An 18,321-nucleotide genomic window follows, 5' to 3' on the forward strand; every position below is an offset into this window, starting at 1 on the left:
GAATACGATACCACCTGCTGAAACGAGTCCAACCCCCAGAAGAGAGACCGTGCATTTCTGGGTAACTCCCAGTTACCTCCCTGGGCATGACGTGCTGTGGTATGGAATACCTCTTTGGCTAGCTTGGGTCAGGTGTCCTGTCTCTGCTTCCTCCCAGCCTCCCCTTGTCCCTGGCAGAGCATGAGACCCACAGAGTCCTTGGTCAGAGTAAACATTACTGAGCAACAACTAAAAACATTTGTTGTTATCAGCTCTGTTCCCAGGCTGAAAGTCAAAACACAGCGCTGCACCAGCTACTGAGAAGGAGAAAAACTGACTGCTGCTGCTGAACCCAAGACAGTTGTATTGATGTAAAATAACATTATGAAAATACGAACTAAGAAAAAGGGAGTCTTTTGCTCATCCAGTGTAGCTTTTATTGTGTTGTTTGATCTGAGGATATCTGTTACCAGACCAGGCACAGTACCAGCATTTGTTCAATATTATGTGGTAGGTGCAGGCTTGTGATTGCATCAACTTACCTACCTTTATCCCCATGGATTGAGACAAGTCCAAGTAGCACAGTTTCATAGTGAAGCCCTAAGCTGTGTGTGTTAGCTGTCACTGTCATATGATACAGGGTATTTTGTTGTGTGGTAGTTGAATGGGTCAAACTGATGGGGAGAATGAAGGATAAATTTTACTTCAAGGACAGTTCAGAAGTTGCAGCATTATTCAGCACACTTACGTTTTCCTTGGACTAAATGGGTTTTCCTCAAACTGTTGTTTTTTATAACAAGCTACTGCAAGATCTGCTGGTGATATTGAGACTTGAAATGTATCTTTCTTCCATCCACACAGTGACTACTTGTGTGCTCGGTTCCATCTGGAAAGGATATAATTGAATCCTTGTTTGGCTCCTTTAATTATCTCTTTGCAAAGTCCTTGGCTGGGAATTTTGCCGCTTACAATGCAAATATTCAAACTTAAGAGCATAAACTGTGCTTTCAAAGAGCGCTTTTGTAAATCTTTTATCATTTGGTGTTTTTTCAAAAGCGAACATGAGAACTCTTCAATGAACATGGTTTAATTTTTTAAATCCTCAGAGAAGAATTTGTTTTCTTGGAGGTTGTTGTTGCTAATTAACTTCGTTAATTAATCATGTTATAGGGATGAAACATGCTTGATTAAAAATAAAGCTGTATAGCAACAAAGTAATGCTACTGATTTTTCCTATTTAAAAGGAAAGATGAAAAAAACACGATTAACTTTGAAGCTGCATGTCAAATGTTCTTTGCATTCGAAACATCTGAAAGGCTAAAGCAGCTAAAAGCTTATTATTTTTGCAACTCAGTCATCGTAAAATGCTTATTCAGTTGTAACACCATATTAAAATCTGAGAGCTGAGAATAGTTGCTGAAGGTGCTATCTTAATCAAAACTGACTGAAATGGTGGATAGTAACCAACGGGTTTATTTGGTTGTGCTTAGACATGAAGGCGCTTGTTCTCTCTTGTCATGTATCTTATATGAAAACTTCCAACACTGTAAATTGGTGTTAAATGCTGTTGGCTCATAACAGGATCCCGACCACATTTCTCACCCATTATACCGGCATATGTTTGTATAGAGGTAGTGGGAATGGCTCACTGCTGGCGATGGGCCAAGTGCATCACAAATGAAGCTCCCTGGAATGGGCTCAGAGATGACTGTGGTCCATAGGCATGCTGAGCCTCTGGCCTGCATCCTGCCTAGATGAAGGTAGCCATCTGCACGGGTCTGGCTGTGAGTGCGCAGCTCCTTCACCTGGGGAATGGAGGCGGGAGGGAGGACACGTGCTGGGACCTATTTGAAGTGGGAGCACAGGGTTTGCTTGCCTCAAAGGTGACTTATTTTTAGACACTGTTGGAACAGATGGCTCTTCTGTATCCTCTATTGCAGATTTTTTTTTCTCCTGTGATAATCAGGTTTCTTTTTCATTTTCTGCTATTGAAAAGTGGTTCTTTTCCTAATAGCAGCAATGTCATAAGCACAGTATGCGAATCCCAGTTTTTGCTCTCCTTCACTTGGGGAAATTGCTAAGGAAGCCCTTTCTGAACGTCAGAAATCCTCCAGGATCCTCACCTGGAGAGGGAAGGCCTAGAGTTGTCAGGAGGAGCCCTCTGTGAGTGGAGCTCAAATGGGATTTACTCAGATAAAATTCCAGGATTCTAGAAATGTGGAACTGATTCCGTATTGGAGGTATCATGAAGAGAGGAAAGTAGGAGTATTCCTCATGTAGGAGGAATAACGAAACAATCTCCAGACCACTGGCAGGAAGTGCATGGAGGAGTGGTTTGCAGGGTTTATTTTTGTTTATTCCTCCCTCTCTCCTCCCCTTCATCTTTTCTCCTAAAATATGTTTAGGCATTTGTTTTGCAATTAAAAAGTCAAAACTCCCTCAAAGGGTATACTTGCTTTTTCCACTGAAACATATTAGGGCACTGAAGCGGTACAAAAATGCAATGGGCTATTTCAAGCAGATGAACTAAATCCTTAAAATAGGATTAACCAATTTTATAATTTGCCTGTGATAGTGTCTGAGCAGGGAAGGGGGAGAGCGGTACGTGTCTTTCAGAAGCTGTTTTAGGATACTTGGGTTAAGGCTGCATTAATGCCACTTCTCAATTTTCAGTAATTTTTCACATGTGCTAAAGAGGATCTTGATATAATGCTGGAGTAACACAAATACCCACTTCTACAGGGCTGTGGCTGTATTGTCTTTAGGTTTTGCCAGTATTGAGGTTTCATCACTGTGTATGTTTACAGGTCACAATGTTAGCAATGCCTGGTATTGTGTGATAACCGTATTTGCAGGGTGCCACCAGCCAGTTGCATGGGGAGTGTTGTGGGGGTGCACCAAGCATGTGAGGGCAGGTGACTGTTAAGGAGACTTAACTTAAATACCACATCTGCTACTGAAATGGAGGGGGAGGACTGATTTAGTGACCCAAGCATATGTTGAGCTGTGGCAGAGTGACATGAATGCTGTCATTCCTGCATGAATTAGTCAGATGTGCGCAGGAAGGGGTCCTGAGACATGATTTGAAGGCTACTTTTCTTCCAAGATCAGAAATAAACTATTTTAGAGCATTTAGCTTTTCACACTGGATGAGAGTAACCCAGTCAGTGACAGGAGTGGTTACAGAGCCTGAGGAAATCATTGGCCACCGGGTTGTCCCTCAGCCACAGCTGAGGACCTTTGTAGGTCTCTGGGGGCTGTGATTTTCCAGCCCCTTTTCTGCTGTAGGAGCTGGAAGATGTGTCTGTGCATTTTCAAGACTCTGTACATCCCTGCATTGCACAGCAGGAAGGGTTTTTTTCCTGATCTCACAATGTCTCAGGAAGGCCAGGTAGCATGGCCAGTGGAATCATGGCTGGAGCAATGGTGAGCAGTGCAGGGCTGGTCCTGCTGGCCATCAAACAGCACAGCTGCGAAAGGGCAGCCGGTGCTTGCCCACAGCCATGTCTCAGCAGGCCTGAGCCATTGGCATGCTTACATTTACCTTACACTGAGTAGTCACCGGTGCAAAGATTTTACATACCCCAGGTATGTGCCAGGATGCTGCGCTGGGATGGTTCAGGTCTTTCTTTCCAATAAGACCATGTAGAATTTCTGGGCAAAACACCAGTAAATGGAAAAATTCAAACTTGATAATGGATATATTCTGATTTAAAACCCCTTGTGTTGGAAGTTTTCAAAGCTGATCATCTGTAAATAATTTATTCATCTGCAGATTTATGTTTCATTGTGCACTGACAAATGCCTCTGATGTTTCTGCAGGGTGCTTTTCTTTCAAAAATACAAATTCTTCTTTAAAAATGGCCTGCTTGAAAAAGTATGTTTGTTTTTCTTAAATCCTTTCTAAATATGGTAGGTTGCTTAAGTCCTGCTTGTTCTATGACGTATTTTCTGCTTTGCTGAGCTTCCATAGCAAATTCCCTTCTTCCTGTACCCTTCCTGCAGTGATTGGTTCCTGCACCACCTTCCCCTGTCTGGGTCTTGCAGTTCACAGACTTGGTACTGCTACGTTTTCCCGCTCCATGCGCTGAAAATCTCTTTCCTTTAGCACACGTATTAAGCCCTACTTTCATTAATATCTTACAACTTTTCAGGCAAAAGTGTATTGTGATCATCAAATCCTTAATTAAGCAAGTTAATTGTGACTTAAATCAAGCCAAACATTTGGGTACAGATCTCTTATGAAAAAAGGCTAATTAAAGAAATAGTCATTGCAAAATGCAGCGCTGTGTTTGGGAATAGAATAGATTTCTTAAATTTCATTTTTATGCATACATTTATTGATGATCTACCAGCCTTCTAGCTGGTGTCAGTGTAGTCAAATAAAGCTGATGTGCAAGGCCGTAGGAAAGTAAATTACACAATCTGATTTGCGCAGTCTGTTTCCATATTGCCAGCGTGATGAGCTACTTTGTTTTTTGAATGGAGCAAATGATACTTGCGTCCAGTTGATTTATTGACAGTTCTGTCAAACTGCCGCAAAATGAAACAGTAACAGAGCAGCTAAATGTTGCAGAGAAACATGGCGAGGAGAGCAGGGTCTGCTGGGAGGGTTGCCTGAGTGATGTGCAGGAATGCCGCCCTGATAGGGATGTGGTGCGTTCTCTCTGCCAGTGAAAAATGAACTGCTATTCACATGCTTTTCTTTCCATAGGGAGAAGCTGTCTGTGGCTCGTCTGCAGCGAGAAGTTGCGCGAAGCAAGAGTGAAGGAGCAATGGTAAGCTGAAGCAGCTTGCTGCTTTGCAATTCTTAACTACTTCAGGCCTTAGGTATGTTTTGATTGCTGAAGGTGGTCACTGAGGCAGTAAGGCCGTCTTGGACACAGTGATGGGTTGCCATTGATGTGTTCATTAATCTGAGGAAACTCAAGGTTCTATCTTGGCTTCTTTGGAAAAGCCGCGGTAGGGGAAAGCTGTTTTCTTCTCCCTGCTGCTGGTGCTTACTCGAATTGAAAGCAAGGCAAGCACGGAAAGGCAATTTCAGATCAAAATGCAGTAGATTTAGTTGCCTGTTAAATCTTAGCCAGCCACGGAAAAAATGGAGGAATACAGGCACGGAAGCTTAAAAAATTCCTTCCATCTGATAAATTTGTAAATCATGTAATGCTCCTTATAGCCTCATTTTTCATGTAGCAATTTGTGAGATTAGGCATGTGAGCAAAAGTTGAAAAGGGAGATTTTTGGTTAACTGCAAGCCTTAATTTACAGAGTGCCTTATCTCTTCAGAACAATTTTTTTTTAGGAGCCAACATGTGCTGAGTGCACTTAATTACTTAATATGTAAGGAACTTTTCCCATCTGTTAAGGAGTTTGTTTGTCTCTGTCTTCAGATAAAATGTCTTAGGTTTCCAAAGGATAAAGCAGATGAGTTCACAAACCTTAAAACCCAAACCAGTCCCCTTGAACATACTCATGAAACTGCTACTCATTTGAGTGAGTTGCGTAGTTGGCTGTGAAAGAATCTGGTCCAAAGTTTGTTCGACTTGGTGGGAAGAAGCTGTAGAGGATCTCTGGGAAGAGGACACTGTTTGCTGCGTGTTGCAAGGTCCTTAAAAATCTCACCTGCCTGCAGTGAAAGCATTTTGTAGATCATTGTTAGCTATCAATAAAATGCAGTGAGATTTGGAGGGACCTGAGTGAGAGGTAGGAGCAATGAGCTCTGAAGCTATTGCTCCCACCATGGCTGCAGGTGACTCCAGCAGAGCTGGGGGTGTCTCCCAGAGGGCTTTTCTGGGACAGTGGCCTTTAGGCTCTGCATGCCTTGTAGAGAAAGGGAGGACATGAGAAGCGTGTGCCAGGCACATGAGTGTGTGATTTGCCCCGAGCCCCTGCTGCATGCCCAGCATAGCTGTGGGAGCTGCTGCCCTCTCCCATCCCAACACCACCACAGTGTGCATGCCCTTAGGTCTGCAGCATGGCTGGGCTGGCCGCAGGAAGACTTTTAGGTGGGGCTTAAGCAGTTGGGAAGACTGGCTACTGGGTAATGTGTGTGTGTTGAGGCAGAAGGCCTGGAGGAACTGAGAAACAAACTTTTATCAGGTTAAGTTACAAGAGTCTGTGACTGAGATAAAAATCTTGCTGCCTCCAGGAAGAATTTTGGTGAAGGAAGAAGAGCAGAGATCAGGCATTGGATTTGCAATTGCATTTTCGTTTTCAGTGTAAACAAATTTCAAAATCTGGGAAGAGCTGTTTATTTGAAATGTTTCCTTTTTTTTTTTTTTTTTTAAATTAGCTTTGCCTTGGAGGCATAGAAATAATATATTGAGTGTAAAATATATTTAGTGGGATAATCCAGGGCTTTATGAAATGAGCAATATTGATTAACCTTCCAGAGCTGGTAAGGCTTTTGGTATATGCGCCCTTCCTGAGATCTCATCCCGTGAGTGTCAGACACTTCTTGTACCTTTTCCTGTGCCACATTAATCCCCTAGCCCTGCTAACAGAGTGTAATTTTGCATAATTTGTTGAGAGGCTGATTGTTGTATCCCATTAGGAGCTGATAGGTAGCTCTCCAGGGGTGCAATCTTCCCCCAGGGTAAATACTAGGTAGTTTTCCCCCTCTCCCTGTGGGGTAATTTCCACAAGTATCCTGCTACTACAGCCAAGGATAAGTGCACCCATAGAGACAATTGCTTTGAAGCTGTTGATGTATGGAAACTTCTTTGTGTCTCAGAGCTCAGAACTGGTGATTTTAATATGAAACACAGCAGACATTAATTAACATTAATGAACTTGCTTGACTGTGAGCAGTAAGGGTCCAGGAGCTGGAGTGTTTGAACACAGGGGAGGCTGGGGATGAAGCAACTTCTTAGCCTGCATTCTCAGGATGTGCAGCAAGGAGCCTGCAGCATATACCAGATCCATAGTTTTGGAGCAAATACTTTAAAAAGATCCACAGCGAAATCTTGGTGAGGGCAAACAGTCCAGCTTGGCCTTTGTCAAAGAGAGAGGCTTCCTCTGTAGAGCGTACCTGCGGGGTACCAAACCCCATGTCTGCTCTTTCAGTGTCCCATGGAGAGCGTTTCTCATACCAGGCGTGAAGTGGGGCAGCAGGCAGGAGGAGCTGTGCTGCCCTGCTGCTGCCCTGCCTCCCAGGAACTGTGCAAAGCATCACACAAGCCTTTTGCAGGGCAGCAAATCTCATGTAATACCTGCTCTTGTTTCTTGCTTCTGAAATAAAAAGGAAGAAAATTATTTGGGCTTTGCAGTCAGAGATAGGTCATGAGGGTAAGAGTGACAACAGTATGTTAACCCAGGCTCATTTTAAGGGTGACCTGTCCCTGCATGTGCTGCCGTGCCACTGGCATGACACATGGTGTGGTGGGTTTGCCCTGACCTTCCTGGTTCCCATTTGACACCTGTGTGATCACAGTGTGAGAGAGCCATGGGTACTCTTCTCTATTACCTTCCCAGCACAAGTCAAGGGGAGAAGATATTTAGGATTTGCTTCCCTACATAGGAGGTCACATCAGTTAGCATTTGTAACCTGCAACCAGCTGTTGCCTTTTTGCAAGTGGTGCTTGGAAGCGATGGGTAGGAAAGGCTCTCAGTGCTCGGGTTCGCCCAGCATCTAGGGAACTGCTGCAGCAAGGTGGACACGTACGTAAAATCCACAACAACAAATAAATACAAAGCATGTGCTGTAGAAATTACTTACACTGTGGTATCTTTGCTGAAGAAATGGGTTTGTACATCTGTATAAATAATATATGTGAATGATGATGAAATGCATGTTTATGATGAGATGTTTTCTTGAGGAAACCTCAGCTGAGGTTGTAGATCAGGCACTATATGCTGTATGCAATACTAGTGTGTCTGCTCCATGTCAGTCCTCACAGGAAATGGGGTTTTTAGTATGTCCCACAGTTACCTTTCTCATGACTGATTTATTGTTGGAAGTAGCAAATTAGTGGAAGGTACTATAGAAGATAAAATGAAGATTCTTAATTTCAAAATAAATGTTTATCACCAAGAATACAAATTACCTGTGATATGTTTTTCCATATGATTGTATGGAAAATCTGCTACCTCCTATGTAGGATTGAGTGAGTATGAATTTATAATTACTTGAATTAGAACTGAACAAATTCAGGGTATGAATACCAGATAGTTGCTTTGGTTTCTTTATTTTATGAACCACCATCAGTAAATATCGATTATCCATTATCAAAATGCACAATTACTTACTGCCAATCCATGAATATTTCAGCAGCGTTGAGTCTAAATTGCCATTTGGCTCTTCCTGTCATTTACAGCCTTTAATTTCTTAATGGGCATGTTCACAATTTTCTCAGTCATTATTCTTTTGACTCATCAAGGATATTTTACCTTTTTGTAAAGGAAAAGAAGATGATCACTTCGTATGTGTACAGTTCTTACTGCATTTGATGGAGAGTGTGAAGGTGTCTGTGGTGACAGAGACTCCATTATTAAAATGAGCAGCTCTCAGAACAGATCACAGGTTTATTTCAAAACATAGCAAAGACTGAAAACTGCTTTATTCGTCAAAGTATTTTTTTTTTTTTTAAGTTCATTACTTTGGACCTTTAGGACCCAGAATGAGACTAGGAAAAGGGAAAAGTGTTCATTTTTGTGACATTGTCTTAACAGCGAGCAGTGCCAGGTTAGGAAAAATATGAGAGTAGAGCTCTTGTGGCAAGAATAAGTGTTGTTTTAGCAGAAACTAGATTAAAAGCCTAAAATGACCAGAAAGTATAAACAATTACGTGTTAATAACTTTGAATTCATTTAATAATACACAGAAAAATGTATTTTTTTTATTTGGTCCCTTTATTTACATATATGTTACACAGCTTTCTTTGTACGTCTGCATCCAAGCCCTTTAATTCTACTCTATTTTCCATTAGTTCAGTGGCCTGTAACCTGCACAAAAGAAATTGTACCACTCTGGCAATTTAGCTGTGAAGGTTAAAGTGAGATGATATTGCCTTCTATATCTACATGGGTTTTGCTTAGGTTGGGCCCTAGGCTCTGATTTACCATGTGTCCTGCTGCGTCTTTAAGTGATGCAAAGTGATTATCAGGGGCTCTTCCTGGTACCCGTCTATTCCACACCTGCACCCTTTTGTTAAAAACCCACCATGTTAAGTGAATGTGAGGTCCCCACTGAATAGGTTTCCACCCTCTGGTAATCCTTCTGCATTAGATTGATTTATGAATGTATCAGATTCTTTGTTAGCATGTAAACCACTAATTAATTTAAAGCTCTCTGTGGAAAAATTAAAGCCCTGGTTAAGGCTTTCAACAGGCTCAGATGGTGCTAATAATGGAAAAACAAGTTATATTAATGAGTTTTGATGCGATCAGCACAATTCTTGCCTTACAAACAGTTTTTGCTGTAAAACAGTAGAGACTGCAAGTTTTAAAATAAAGAGTGGAAGAACTAAAAAGGAAAGGCAGAAAAAAAATTGCAGCGTCAGTAAGATATCCCATTAGCACTAGGAACTGAGTCACTTCTGCTTGTTACAACTTTCTTAAATGTAATGTGTTTCGATATACGTAACAGCCTCTTAACCACGGAAAGTGCAAACCAGTCTTTTTTCCATGTTGAAACCAAAGTTGTACTGTAATCAGCTTTGAAAAGATCTGTGCCTCTTTTCCTCATCATGCGGTGCTGAACTGGAGCGTTCAAACGGAGATGGACATGTTGAAGTGCAGAAAAGGTCTCGATCGAAATCATATAAAAATTAGTCTGACCATATTATCTGTTTTCCCAATCTCCTGGGTGTTTTGTACGTAATTTTAGTTGTTTGCTCTTCCACTCAGATTTAGACTTTTCATGTGGGTGCTAGTTTTGTAGTGAGAAGAAAGAGATCAGACCCTGTCTTGACAATGTTTTGTTGAGCTGAGTGAAATGAAGTTGAAAATAGAAATCCTTATTTTATTTTATTTTTTTACTGCAGGAAGCTGAAAATGCATGGTTATAACGGCAGCCCATGATTGTAGGAAATTGTGCTTTTCCCGCACCTCTCCTGGCTCTCAGCACTGCCCGGGCACTCAGTTTCAGGCCACCATCCTGGCTCTGTGGTCAGCTCTGCAGCTGATGTTAATACTGCCCCATTAATCAGCTAGCAGGGAGCCCTCTGAAAGGAGCATGGTCAGCATGTTCAGAGACCCAGCTCCTAACATCTGCACTACGTGCATTGTTTTTACAGAGGAGGGGGAATCCTGAGGTTGCTCTTGGGCTGGGGTCTTACAGACGGCAGCACAATGTACTGCCGCTAGTGCGGAGGCGCTTTCTGTCACTGGCATGATGAATCTCTGCAATTGCCTCCAGCAGCTGGGAAGGCCGTTGTTGCAGAAGCACGCAGGTCACTCAAAAATGGATTATATTTAGTAATAAATGAAGTGTTAAAAGATGAGATACAAAAGGCTAAATTGTCTTTCCCAGCTTCTGTCTATGGAAACACCTATAGGTGCTTTAATTAGAAGCAGAGAGAGAGGTAAAGTAACTGTTCTAAAACGTTTCTTTGTATATTAAATGGCTTAAACTGGAATAGAAGCAATATGACCCTTGTGCTGTCTTCTCTGTGCAGCTGTATATTTATACACAGCTAGCAATGTTGTCTAGCTCCTTTTCCATAGAAACTTCATCATACAACCCTCACAGAAACTCAGTGACATTAGCAGTAGTTGGTATCAGTAATGATTATTGAAATTCTTTACAAGCCTAGTTTAATGCTCCTGGACCTCATCAACTGTTCATACTTCATTAGGCCAAATGTTCTCATTCACAATTTTGCAGTTTTATCTTCAGTGGTTTTAAAATAAAACCTTGTGTCCTAAGTATATTTTGTTGCTTGCTTCAAATTTGCAAACATGTAGGTATTTTCAGGTTTTGTGTTCTGAGGCTTTTATGAATCTGAGACGTTTTTATGACTTTAAATTTCTGGCACCTTTCAACAGGCGTTTTCCAGTTAAAAAAATCAGTGTGGTTGCTCACTCTTCCTGAAACAGAAGTACAGAGAGCCCGGTTGCCTCTGCTCAGAATTGTTTGCCTTTTCAAAGGCTGTGCTACTTTTTCCTGGTTAATTAATTCCAGAGTCCGGTTTATTCACCAAATTCCACAGTAAATTGTTAAAATCCATTTACTTGCATTACTCTGTTTAAAGCGTAGCAGAAATAGTGAGAGCGGGTGTGGGAAGGTGGTGGAGGCTGGTGGCCTCCCTAACTCTGGCTTTTCACCAGGAGAGGGAGCTGCAGCCATTGCAAAGAGCGCCCACCTCCACGTTCCTGGTGAAAAAAGAACCTGCGGCGTGCTGGAAGTGTAGGCTTTTCAGCCTTCATCGGCATTTAGGTTTGTGAAGCTGGAAGGCATTAGCTGCAGTATTCTAAATTACACGGGACTTTGAAGGGACTCTTGGTACTTGCCATTGCAGAGGCAGCAATAATCCATCCTCGGTTTTGTTGTTTACTTGCTCTGCTTTCCAAGGATGTTGTTGTTGGCACCAGCACTTTGAAGACCAGTACTGTATTCAGAGGAGCAGAAATAAGTTGTGCCCCTTAGCTGGAATGCACCAAAATGGTCTGTCTCTTCAGCAAGTTTCTGTGAGTATTTAGTTGACATAAAAATGAGTCAAATAGAATCATGTAAAATCACTGAACATGAAAAAAAAAAAAACAAAACCCACCAACCAACACATAAAAAATGCATTTAAGTAAGCTCTGAAAGTAAACCAGAGGCAAGCTGTAGAAAGTATGTCATATAAACTAAGTTACCCTTAAGTCGAAATTGCCATTTATACATTAGGTAACAAAGGCAGAGGATGTTTGAGTACAGCAAGGGCTCATAGCATCTAGGGGTGTATGTGATACCAGAGTGGCAGTTGGCTTCAGCATGAAGCAAATCCTGCTTTATGACTAGAAGCAGATGTATCCCGCTCTAGGCAGTACCTCATTGCCTGGTAGGAGTTATGCGCCCATGCACTAATAACAGTGAATTGCAGCCATTTTCATATGAAAGGTTAAGCTCTGCAATCTCCAGCTCCTCCAGGCAATGGCAGGAGTTGAGTTGAGGAAGCCACACACTCACTGGATTAATATTTTTGCAGGGATGACCTGAATAAAGCCAGGGATCTGCAGGCTGAAGAGGCAGGACATTTACAGTCAGGTTTTATCTCATGCAAGAAAGGGATCGCAGCTAGGACAGAATTAGTCACAACCCGTGAGTCTCCGAAGAGGAAATCAGTTGTGAATGTGTACACTGGGCCAACAATATGTATTTTATGCAACCAGAAAGGTAAACTGATAGAGATTAATACTGGTGAAACTGCTGTGATATATGTGGCATTGCAATTTTTTTCTTGTAATAGCTAGGGAAATCATCATATTACAAGTGATAGAAATCACCAGATTTTTGTGGTTTTTTGTTTTATTTGTTTGGTTGTTTTCTTTTTCTTTTCTTTCTTTGTGGCCAGCTGGACCAGGAGTAGGGTCTTTGGTTTCTTCATTGCTGTTGTCATCTAAAGGTGAACTTAGTTGTCATTCAGTGATTTTTAATTTTTTGTGATATGTGGCATTAGTCCCTTCACAAACCAAGGGGTTTTTGTCTGGGTTCAGAAGACTTCCTCTTTTCCCCCAAATGGGACAGAAGGGTTACTGGGAGGGAAAGAAAATTTCTGTGTAAGGAAAGACAAAATTTATGTACCAAGAGTTTCACTCAGTTGTGCTGCTTCCATTAAATGCCCATTTATTTAAATGAATACAGTGGTCGTAGAGCTTGTACCATGAAGTCAGTGCTGACCCTTGAAGCCAGTCAGCTCAAGCAGCACCTTAGATTGCCTTCTGTTAAAGCTCTTTACTGCAGCAAGTCTAAGGTCAGCATCGAGCACAGTGGAGCCCTGATCCATAATTACTTAACACACCAAGGTAGCGTGGTAAAGTGCTGTTGTCTTGTCCAGGTCCCTCTGGGTAGAGAGAAAACTTATATGTATGTATATATATATATATATATGTATATGTGTATATATACAGAAAGTAGTCTGTTGGAGGTGAGTATAAGAGAGACAGCACAAACCGTGAAAAAATGTTGGCTATTTTCAACCAATGAACACTTTGCAAATAGACATAAAAACTAGTCACAGCTTATCTGGGCAAGGTTTGAACTTGTCAGTATTCTTTGTACCATTAAGCTCCATTAGCTTTGCTGTTCTTTTGTCTTGGCAGAGGATAATCACCCCTCTCTGCAACTTCAGTTAAAGATTTAAAAGGAATATTAAAACATAGTGAGGAAATGTTTTCCTGTACTAAACTTGCATACCTTTGTGTAGATTCATATAGCTTGAGCTGGCAACTGTGAGTCTTCCTTTCTTTTCCCTCCCTGCTCCAGTTCATAAACTTTAATTCAGTTTTTGATTTGTCAGGAATTTTCTTTTACATACTTTGTTTGTTTTGGGTCTGTATCTATTGCATTGTGATAAGGCATCTTTTGATATTTTATGGGATCTTTCATAATGAAGATTTCATGACATAGTTTTCCAAGTCTGGAACTAGTGATCAGACTTGCTTGCGTGTCCTGCAAGAGGAGACTGTCTAGACTGTGGGAATGACTGTGATGTTTGGACAGTGTTATTTCCATACCACTTGGCATGATGCACTCTGTAGTTATGCTACAGGAAACTAATGAAAGTACCAGGCTTAATGCAGGACGTTACCTGGCTGGGAGTGGCTTGCTTTCATTCTCCAAACTGTGCTGATAAGTTGTGTTTTCTGCACAGTACCCTACTGTGTGACTGTAAATAACCTGGTGCTTAAAACTATTCTTTATTTCATTAAGGATCTTATTCTTTAACTTTGGCATCCTGTAAGTCCTATTGCAACCTTTGACACCTAAATAATTTAGAATTGTGGAAAATATTTAATTTCTGATCTAAATTGCTCATTTGTAAAGCAGTCTTTATTCTGACTGCTGTTCATCTTCTTGCCTGTGTAGGTATTGAACTCTTTGGGGAAGAGGTGGAGTCTTACTGCACGTCTAAATAGTGCTGATTGCCACTTGGAGCCTGGGGTGCTGATGTGCCATGAATAATTACAGCCCAGCAACTTGGGATGAATACCGAGAGGGGATTTGGCTCAGTGCGTGCAGTCCACTCAATAGTAATTTTGTAATTACATCTTTACGCTGCACATTTGTGATCAGCATCCATGGTGACAGTGCTTATTTAGAAATGTTATCTGAGTGTGGAGGAAAAATTATTATCTCTTGGGAACATCCTGTTCCTGGTAGTATCTATTAAAAAATACTCTGTGGCAGTGACTGGTGTGGTTTTGCATGTAAGAAACCTTTTCCATGGATGTTGCTAGAGGAGTGGGTCAGAATTCCTGGGTTGTTGTTGGAAATCTTGCATTATGTATGATTTCCCAATGCCATTGATAATAAACCATCCCAGAAGGGAAAACTTGTGATGTAGGAGATACTGTAAGGAAATACATGCACTAAATGAGAAGCTGGAAAATAATTTCACACTAAAACTAGACTTCAAGAGTTGTCGGCTGTGATAGTCTAAAGACAGGTTTCCAGCAGTCTTATCTTCCATCGGTTTATAAGGGAAACCTGTTCACAAACTGAAACATGGAGGAGGAGGCAAGGGGAAGCCAGGGTGTGAAGAATGCATGCAGTCTAACACTTTTCAAAGGGAAAAACTTTAGAAGGGGTATAAGCAAGTTAGCAGAAATATCCCAATGAACACGCAGGAAGCACAAGTATCAGCTTCTGGAAATGAGTTTAAACCAACAGATATAGGAAGGAGAAATTTTTCTTCGTTTTGCTCTTTTCATGTAGCTACTGACTTACTTGATGACAGCAGTTTGTGCCCCTAACCCTACAACAGCTGAAAAATTGAGCTAAATACCCTGAATCCCCCGAACCCAGCTCAGCTTGGCTTTGCTTGCATGGTCAGTGCTTCTTTTCAGCCCCATTTAGACAAATTAATTATTTATTATTAAATTAAACTAATTAATTTAATTAATTAGTCCTGTTTAACCAGTGAATAAATTAAAAACGACATGAAAACTTGTTACTTTATTTTTTTCAGATTCTCTCAGGTGCCTGCTTTGCAAACTCAGTCTGCCCCCTGAAAGCCAAGTCAGTTCTTCTGCATGTGTGCATTGTCAGCACTGATAAAGATCTTGCAGTGGCATCTCTGTTAAAAATGCCACTGAAGATGCATCAGCCAACAAAAAATCCACCACATTTCCCTGTTGCTTATAGTAGTGCCTGAAGTGCTAAAGGTGTGAATATGAAAAAAGGGGTACATTTGTCAGACAGCTAAAGTGATGAGACTCTGGAATACATGCAAGGAACAGCTGAGTAAATAAGCTATCTTTTTTACAGTTACTTACTGACCATTAAATGGACTCTACAAGTGAACACAGAAAAACCGTAATAAGACCTGACATGTTCATGAGCAATGCTATGAAGAGCCTGGGAAAAAAAAAATGCTGTATGGAAAGGTAGCTAGCAGCAAAGTAGTGATGCCGGAGGTGTTGAGTGTGACAGCTGAGAAAAGCAAATAGAAGCATGTGCATGAAAATTTAAAACATCGGTATATCCCAGATCTGTGGGGGTCTGGTGGCACTGCAAACTGTTCTGAGCCATTTCTCATGACTGGCATGGTGAGGTTCTACTCCTCCTATCCTTCCAATTTTTCTTTAGCCTTACATCTGTTTAGCTTCTTAATATCCTATTTATTAGGAGGAAATACAAATATATTCTTGAGAAGTCCAGAAAGTGAAGAAGCCCTAATTCTCCCCAGCATCAGGACAAAGAACACATGCTACTCCTAGTTTGTGAGTAAATCCCAGAGCTCCCTGGAGCAACAAAGTGGAATTCCACTGACTGATCCATTAAAGCCAAATAAAATTCTTAGAACAGTAAGTTTTTTTTCTAATGCTTATCCTATGTGTATCCTGCTGCGTAACTCCTATCTTACGAATACAGATCCAAGTGGGAAACGCTTTATTCAGCTGCATGCTCATTTGTTCTGTGCGCATTTTAAAGGAAACCATTTATATCATCTAAAGAACATGTTGGTCAGTTACAGAGGAGAAAACCCATTCTCTTTGCATGCAGGCACATCGGCATTGCAGATAAGCAGGAGTCATTTAAGATGTTATTGTCTCCCTGCTGGGGGTTACTGTTACCCCAGCAGAGTGGGTGGGGATTATGCCAGTGCTCCATCATTGCACAGCCTGCCAAGTTACTTCAAAGCGTGTCTGGTGATGAGTTCAGTTAAGTCCTTTGCCTTATACCCCATACTGAGCCTTAAGCAGTTCTCTGCTTACTTGAAAGGCTGGTGACCTCCAGCTAGTGATGAGGGGTGATCAGACTGAGGCAGTGACCTCTTCTACTGTTGTGGTGAGATCTGGAAGGAATGTGGTGGCTGGGCCCTCCTTGTTACTTGTGCTCTGGGACAGTGTCCCTTCATTGCACACTTCAGAGAGCATAGGAGTAAATGCTGCAGATACTGTATTGCTTTATATGAATTCCATAGGTCAAAATCAATACCAGATATAAACAGCGTAGCTTGAGTGACCTGTCACCTTTAATTGTCTTTTTACCTGTTCTTTGTCTTCTACCTTTTCTACAGACTGTTGTGTTGCAGGTGGGGCACTATTCCACTGTAGGAAGTCCCCTTAAATGGACAGCCGTCAATGTTTCAGAAATCAGTCTAGCATGACTACAAATTCATGGTTTCTTTCTCCCCACTCAGGGTAGACTTCATAGCCCTTTGCAGGTACGCCACAAATACTGTTTTCCAGTAATGTTTGTGCAGTGGCTTATCAAAATATTGTTACTTGCTCAAAAGGAACTTGAATAAATCTTCTGAGTCCGAACTGAGCACTGGCTGTCGTAGTTCATGTGACTATCTTTTATAGACTCTCCAAACAATGCAGACAAGATCTGGAAATTGCCCGCCTTTTAAAACACCCTTTGAAAAATCTTTCTTGCATTTTGAGAGTATCAGTTGTAGGACTACACTGGTTTACAGAGCTTAAGGTCTCCCTCCCCTCTTTCCTCTTCAGGTCTTTTCCTAGGCTGGAACTTCATCCAAACTGACAGCAGATGTCTATTGTTCAACTATAAAATAAGCCCATGACACATAACAAATTAAATGTAATCTCAGCAAGTGCAAATGTGGAAACCACCCTAAATCGTATGGCCTGCAGCTCATCTCATGCACCAGTACAGTATATGATTGTTTTGAAAGTGTTGTTGTAGGTCACAAAAAGTCCAAAGAACACGTCATGCACTTGAGAGTACTTCAGGCAAATCTTCTGGCCCTCACTTCAAGACTTCTCTTTTCATCTGAGAAGGAGTTTCTGATTACTAGATATAGGCAATGACCCTATGGGGAAGAACACTTTCTTGAACCTGGATCCTTTTCCAAATCACCTGAGTTCATTTATTCCTAGTCTTTGTTGTGAGTGGGGAGTTCAGTCCCATGCTCTGTTTATTTAAATAAATTGACTAGAGAATGACAAGAGACTTGCAGTCCATCGTCAGCAAAGCATTCAGCTCTGTGGATGTGGCGCTTGGAGCCTTAGGTGTACTTGCAGGCTGTAACTGTGTTGCTACCTAATGTTTTGGTGTCAGTTTTATTTATTCGGAGATGTAGTTTTGTTCTGATGAAACTGCAAAACCTGAGTTGTATTTCTGTAACTGGGAACTTTTGTTTTGCCAGCCAGCCTTACCGTCTGTGTTTTGTACATGTTTCATACATTGCTACACTGATACCCCTTTAGGAGGTGTTCAGGAATTGCAGATCTGACAAAAAATTATAAGTAAATCAAACAGTTGATGCTTTGCTGGCCCATGTAGGTTGGCTCCTGCAAGCTGTTGTGTACACACACTCTTCTGTGCTGTTTTATGGTTCAAACACCATTATTGTAAATTTTCTTGAATCAAACAAGTGGGAAACATAAACTAGCACAGACTGGGGATTTTTGCTTGTTTGCAACTGAATTAATAAAAACTCATTGTAAACAAGTGACAAAGCTTTGTTTCTACTACGAAAAGACTCTATATTCCTGGGGTAAAAACCAAACACCTTTATGCATGGTTGCACATCTTAAAAAAAATAAAATGTGTAAGCAAAGGGCTTAGAATTATAATTAGCCATTACAATGTAAGATATTTCAGGGAATTTAGTTTTGGTTTACACTATATTAGTTATTAATTCTGCTGTTTCTCTTTTTGGAATCGACGGAATTTTTCTCCCCACACTTGTGAATACTAGATACTCATATGAATTATGTTTGCCA

General features: G+C 41.2%; 1 protein-coding gene across 2 annotated transcripts in view; it reads left to right on the top strand.

Moving 5' to 3' along the window:
* The window catches only part of NCKAP5 (NCK associated protein 5), a 405,798-nt gene that overhangs the window by 164,537 nt on the left and 222,940 nt on the right, over window positions 1–18,321 (top strand). For both annotated transcript variants that reach the window (XM_065671334.1, XM_065671333.1), the window contains one exon: window positions 4,698–4,757. In XM_065671334.1, the coding sequence (XP_065527406.1) occupies window positions 4,698–4,757 (60 nt within the window). Of the gene's footprint in view, window positions 1–4,697; window positions 4,758–18,321 lie in introns of those variants that run through there.

This window comes from Lathamus discolor, chromosome 3 (genome assembly GCF_037157495.1).
Source record: "Lathamus discolor isolate bLatDis1 chromosome 3, bLatDis1.hap1, whole genome shotgun sequence".
Classification (NCBI taxonomy): domain Eukaryota; kingdom Metazoa; phylum Chordata; class Aves; order Psittaciformes; family Psittacidae; genus Lathamus; species Lathamus discolor.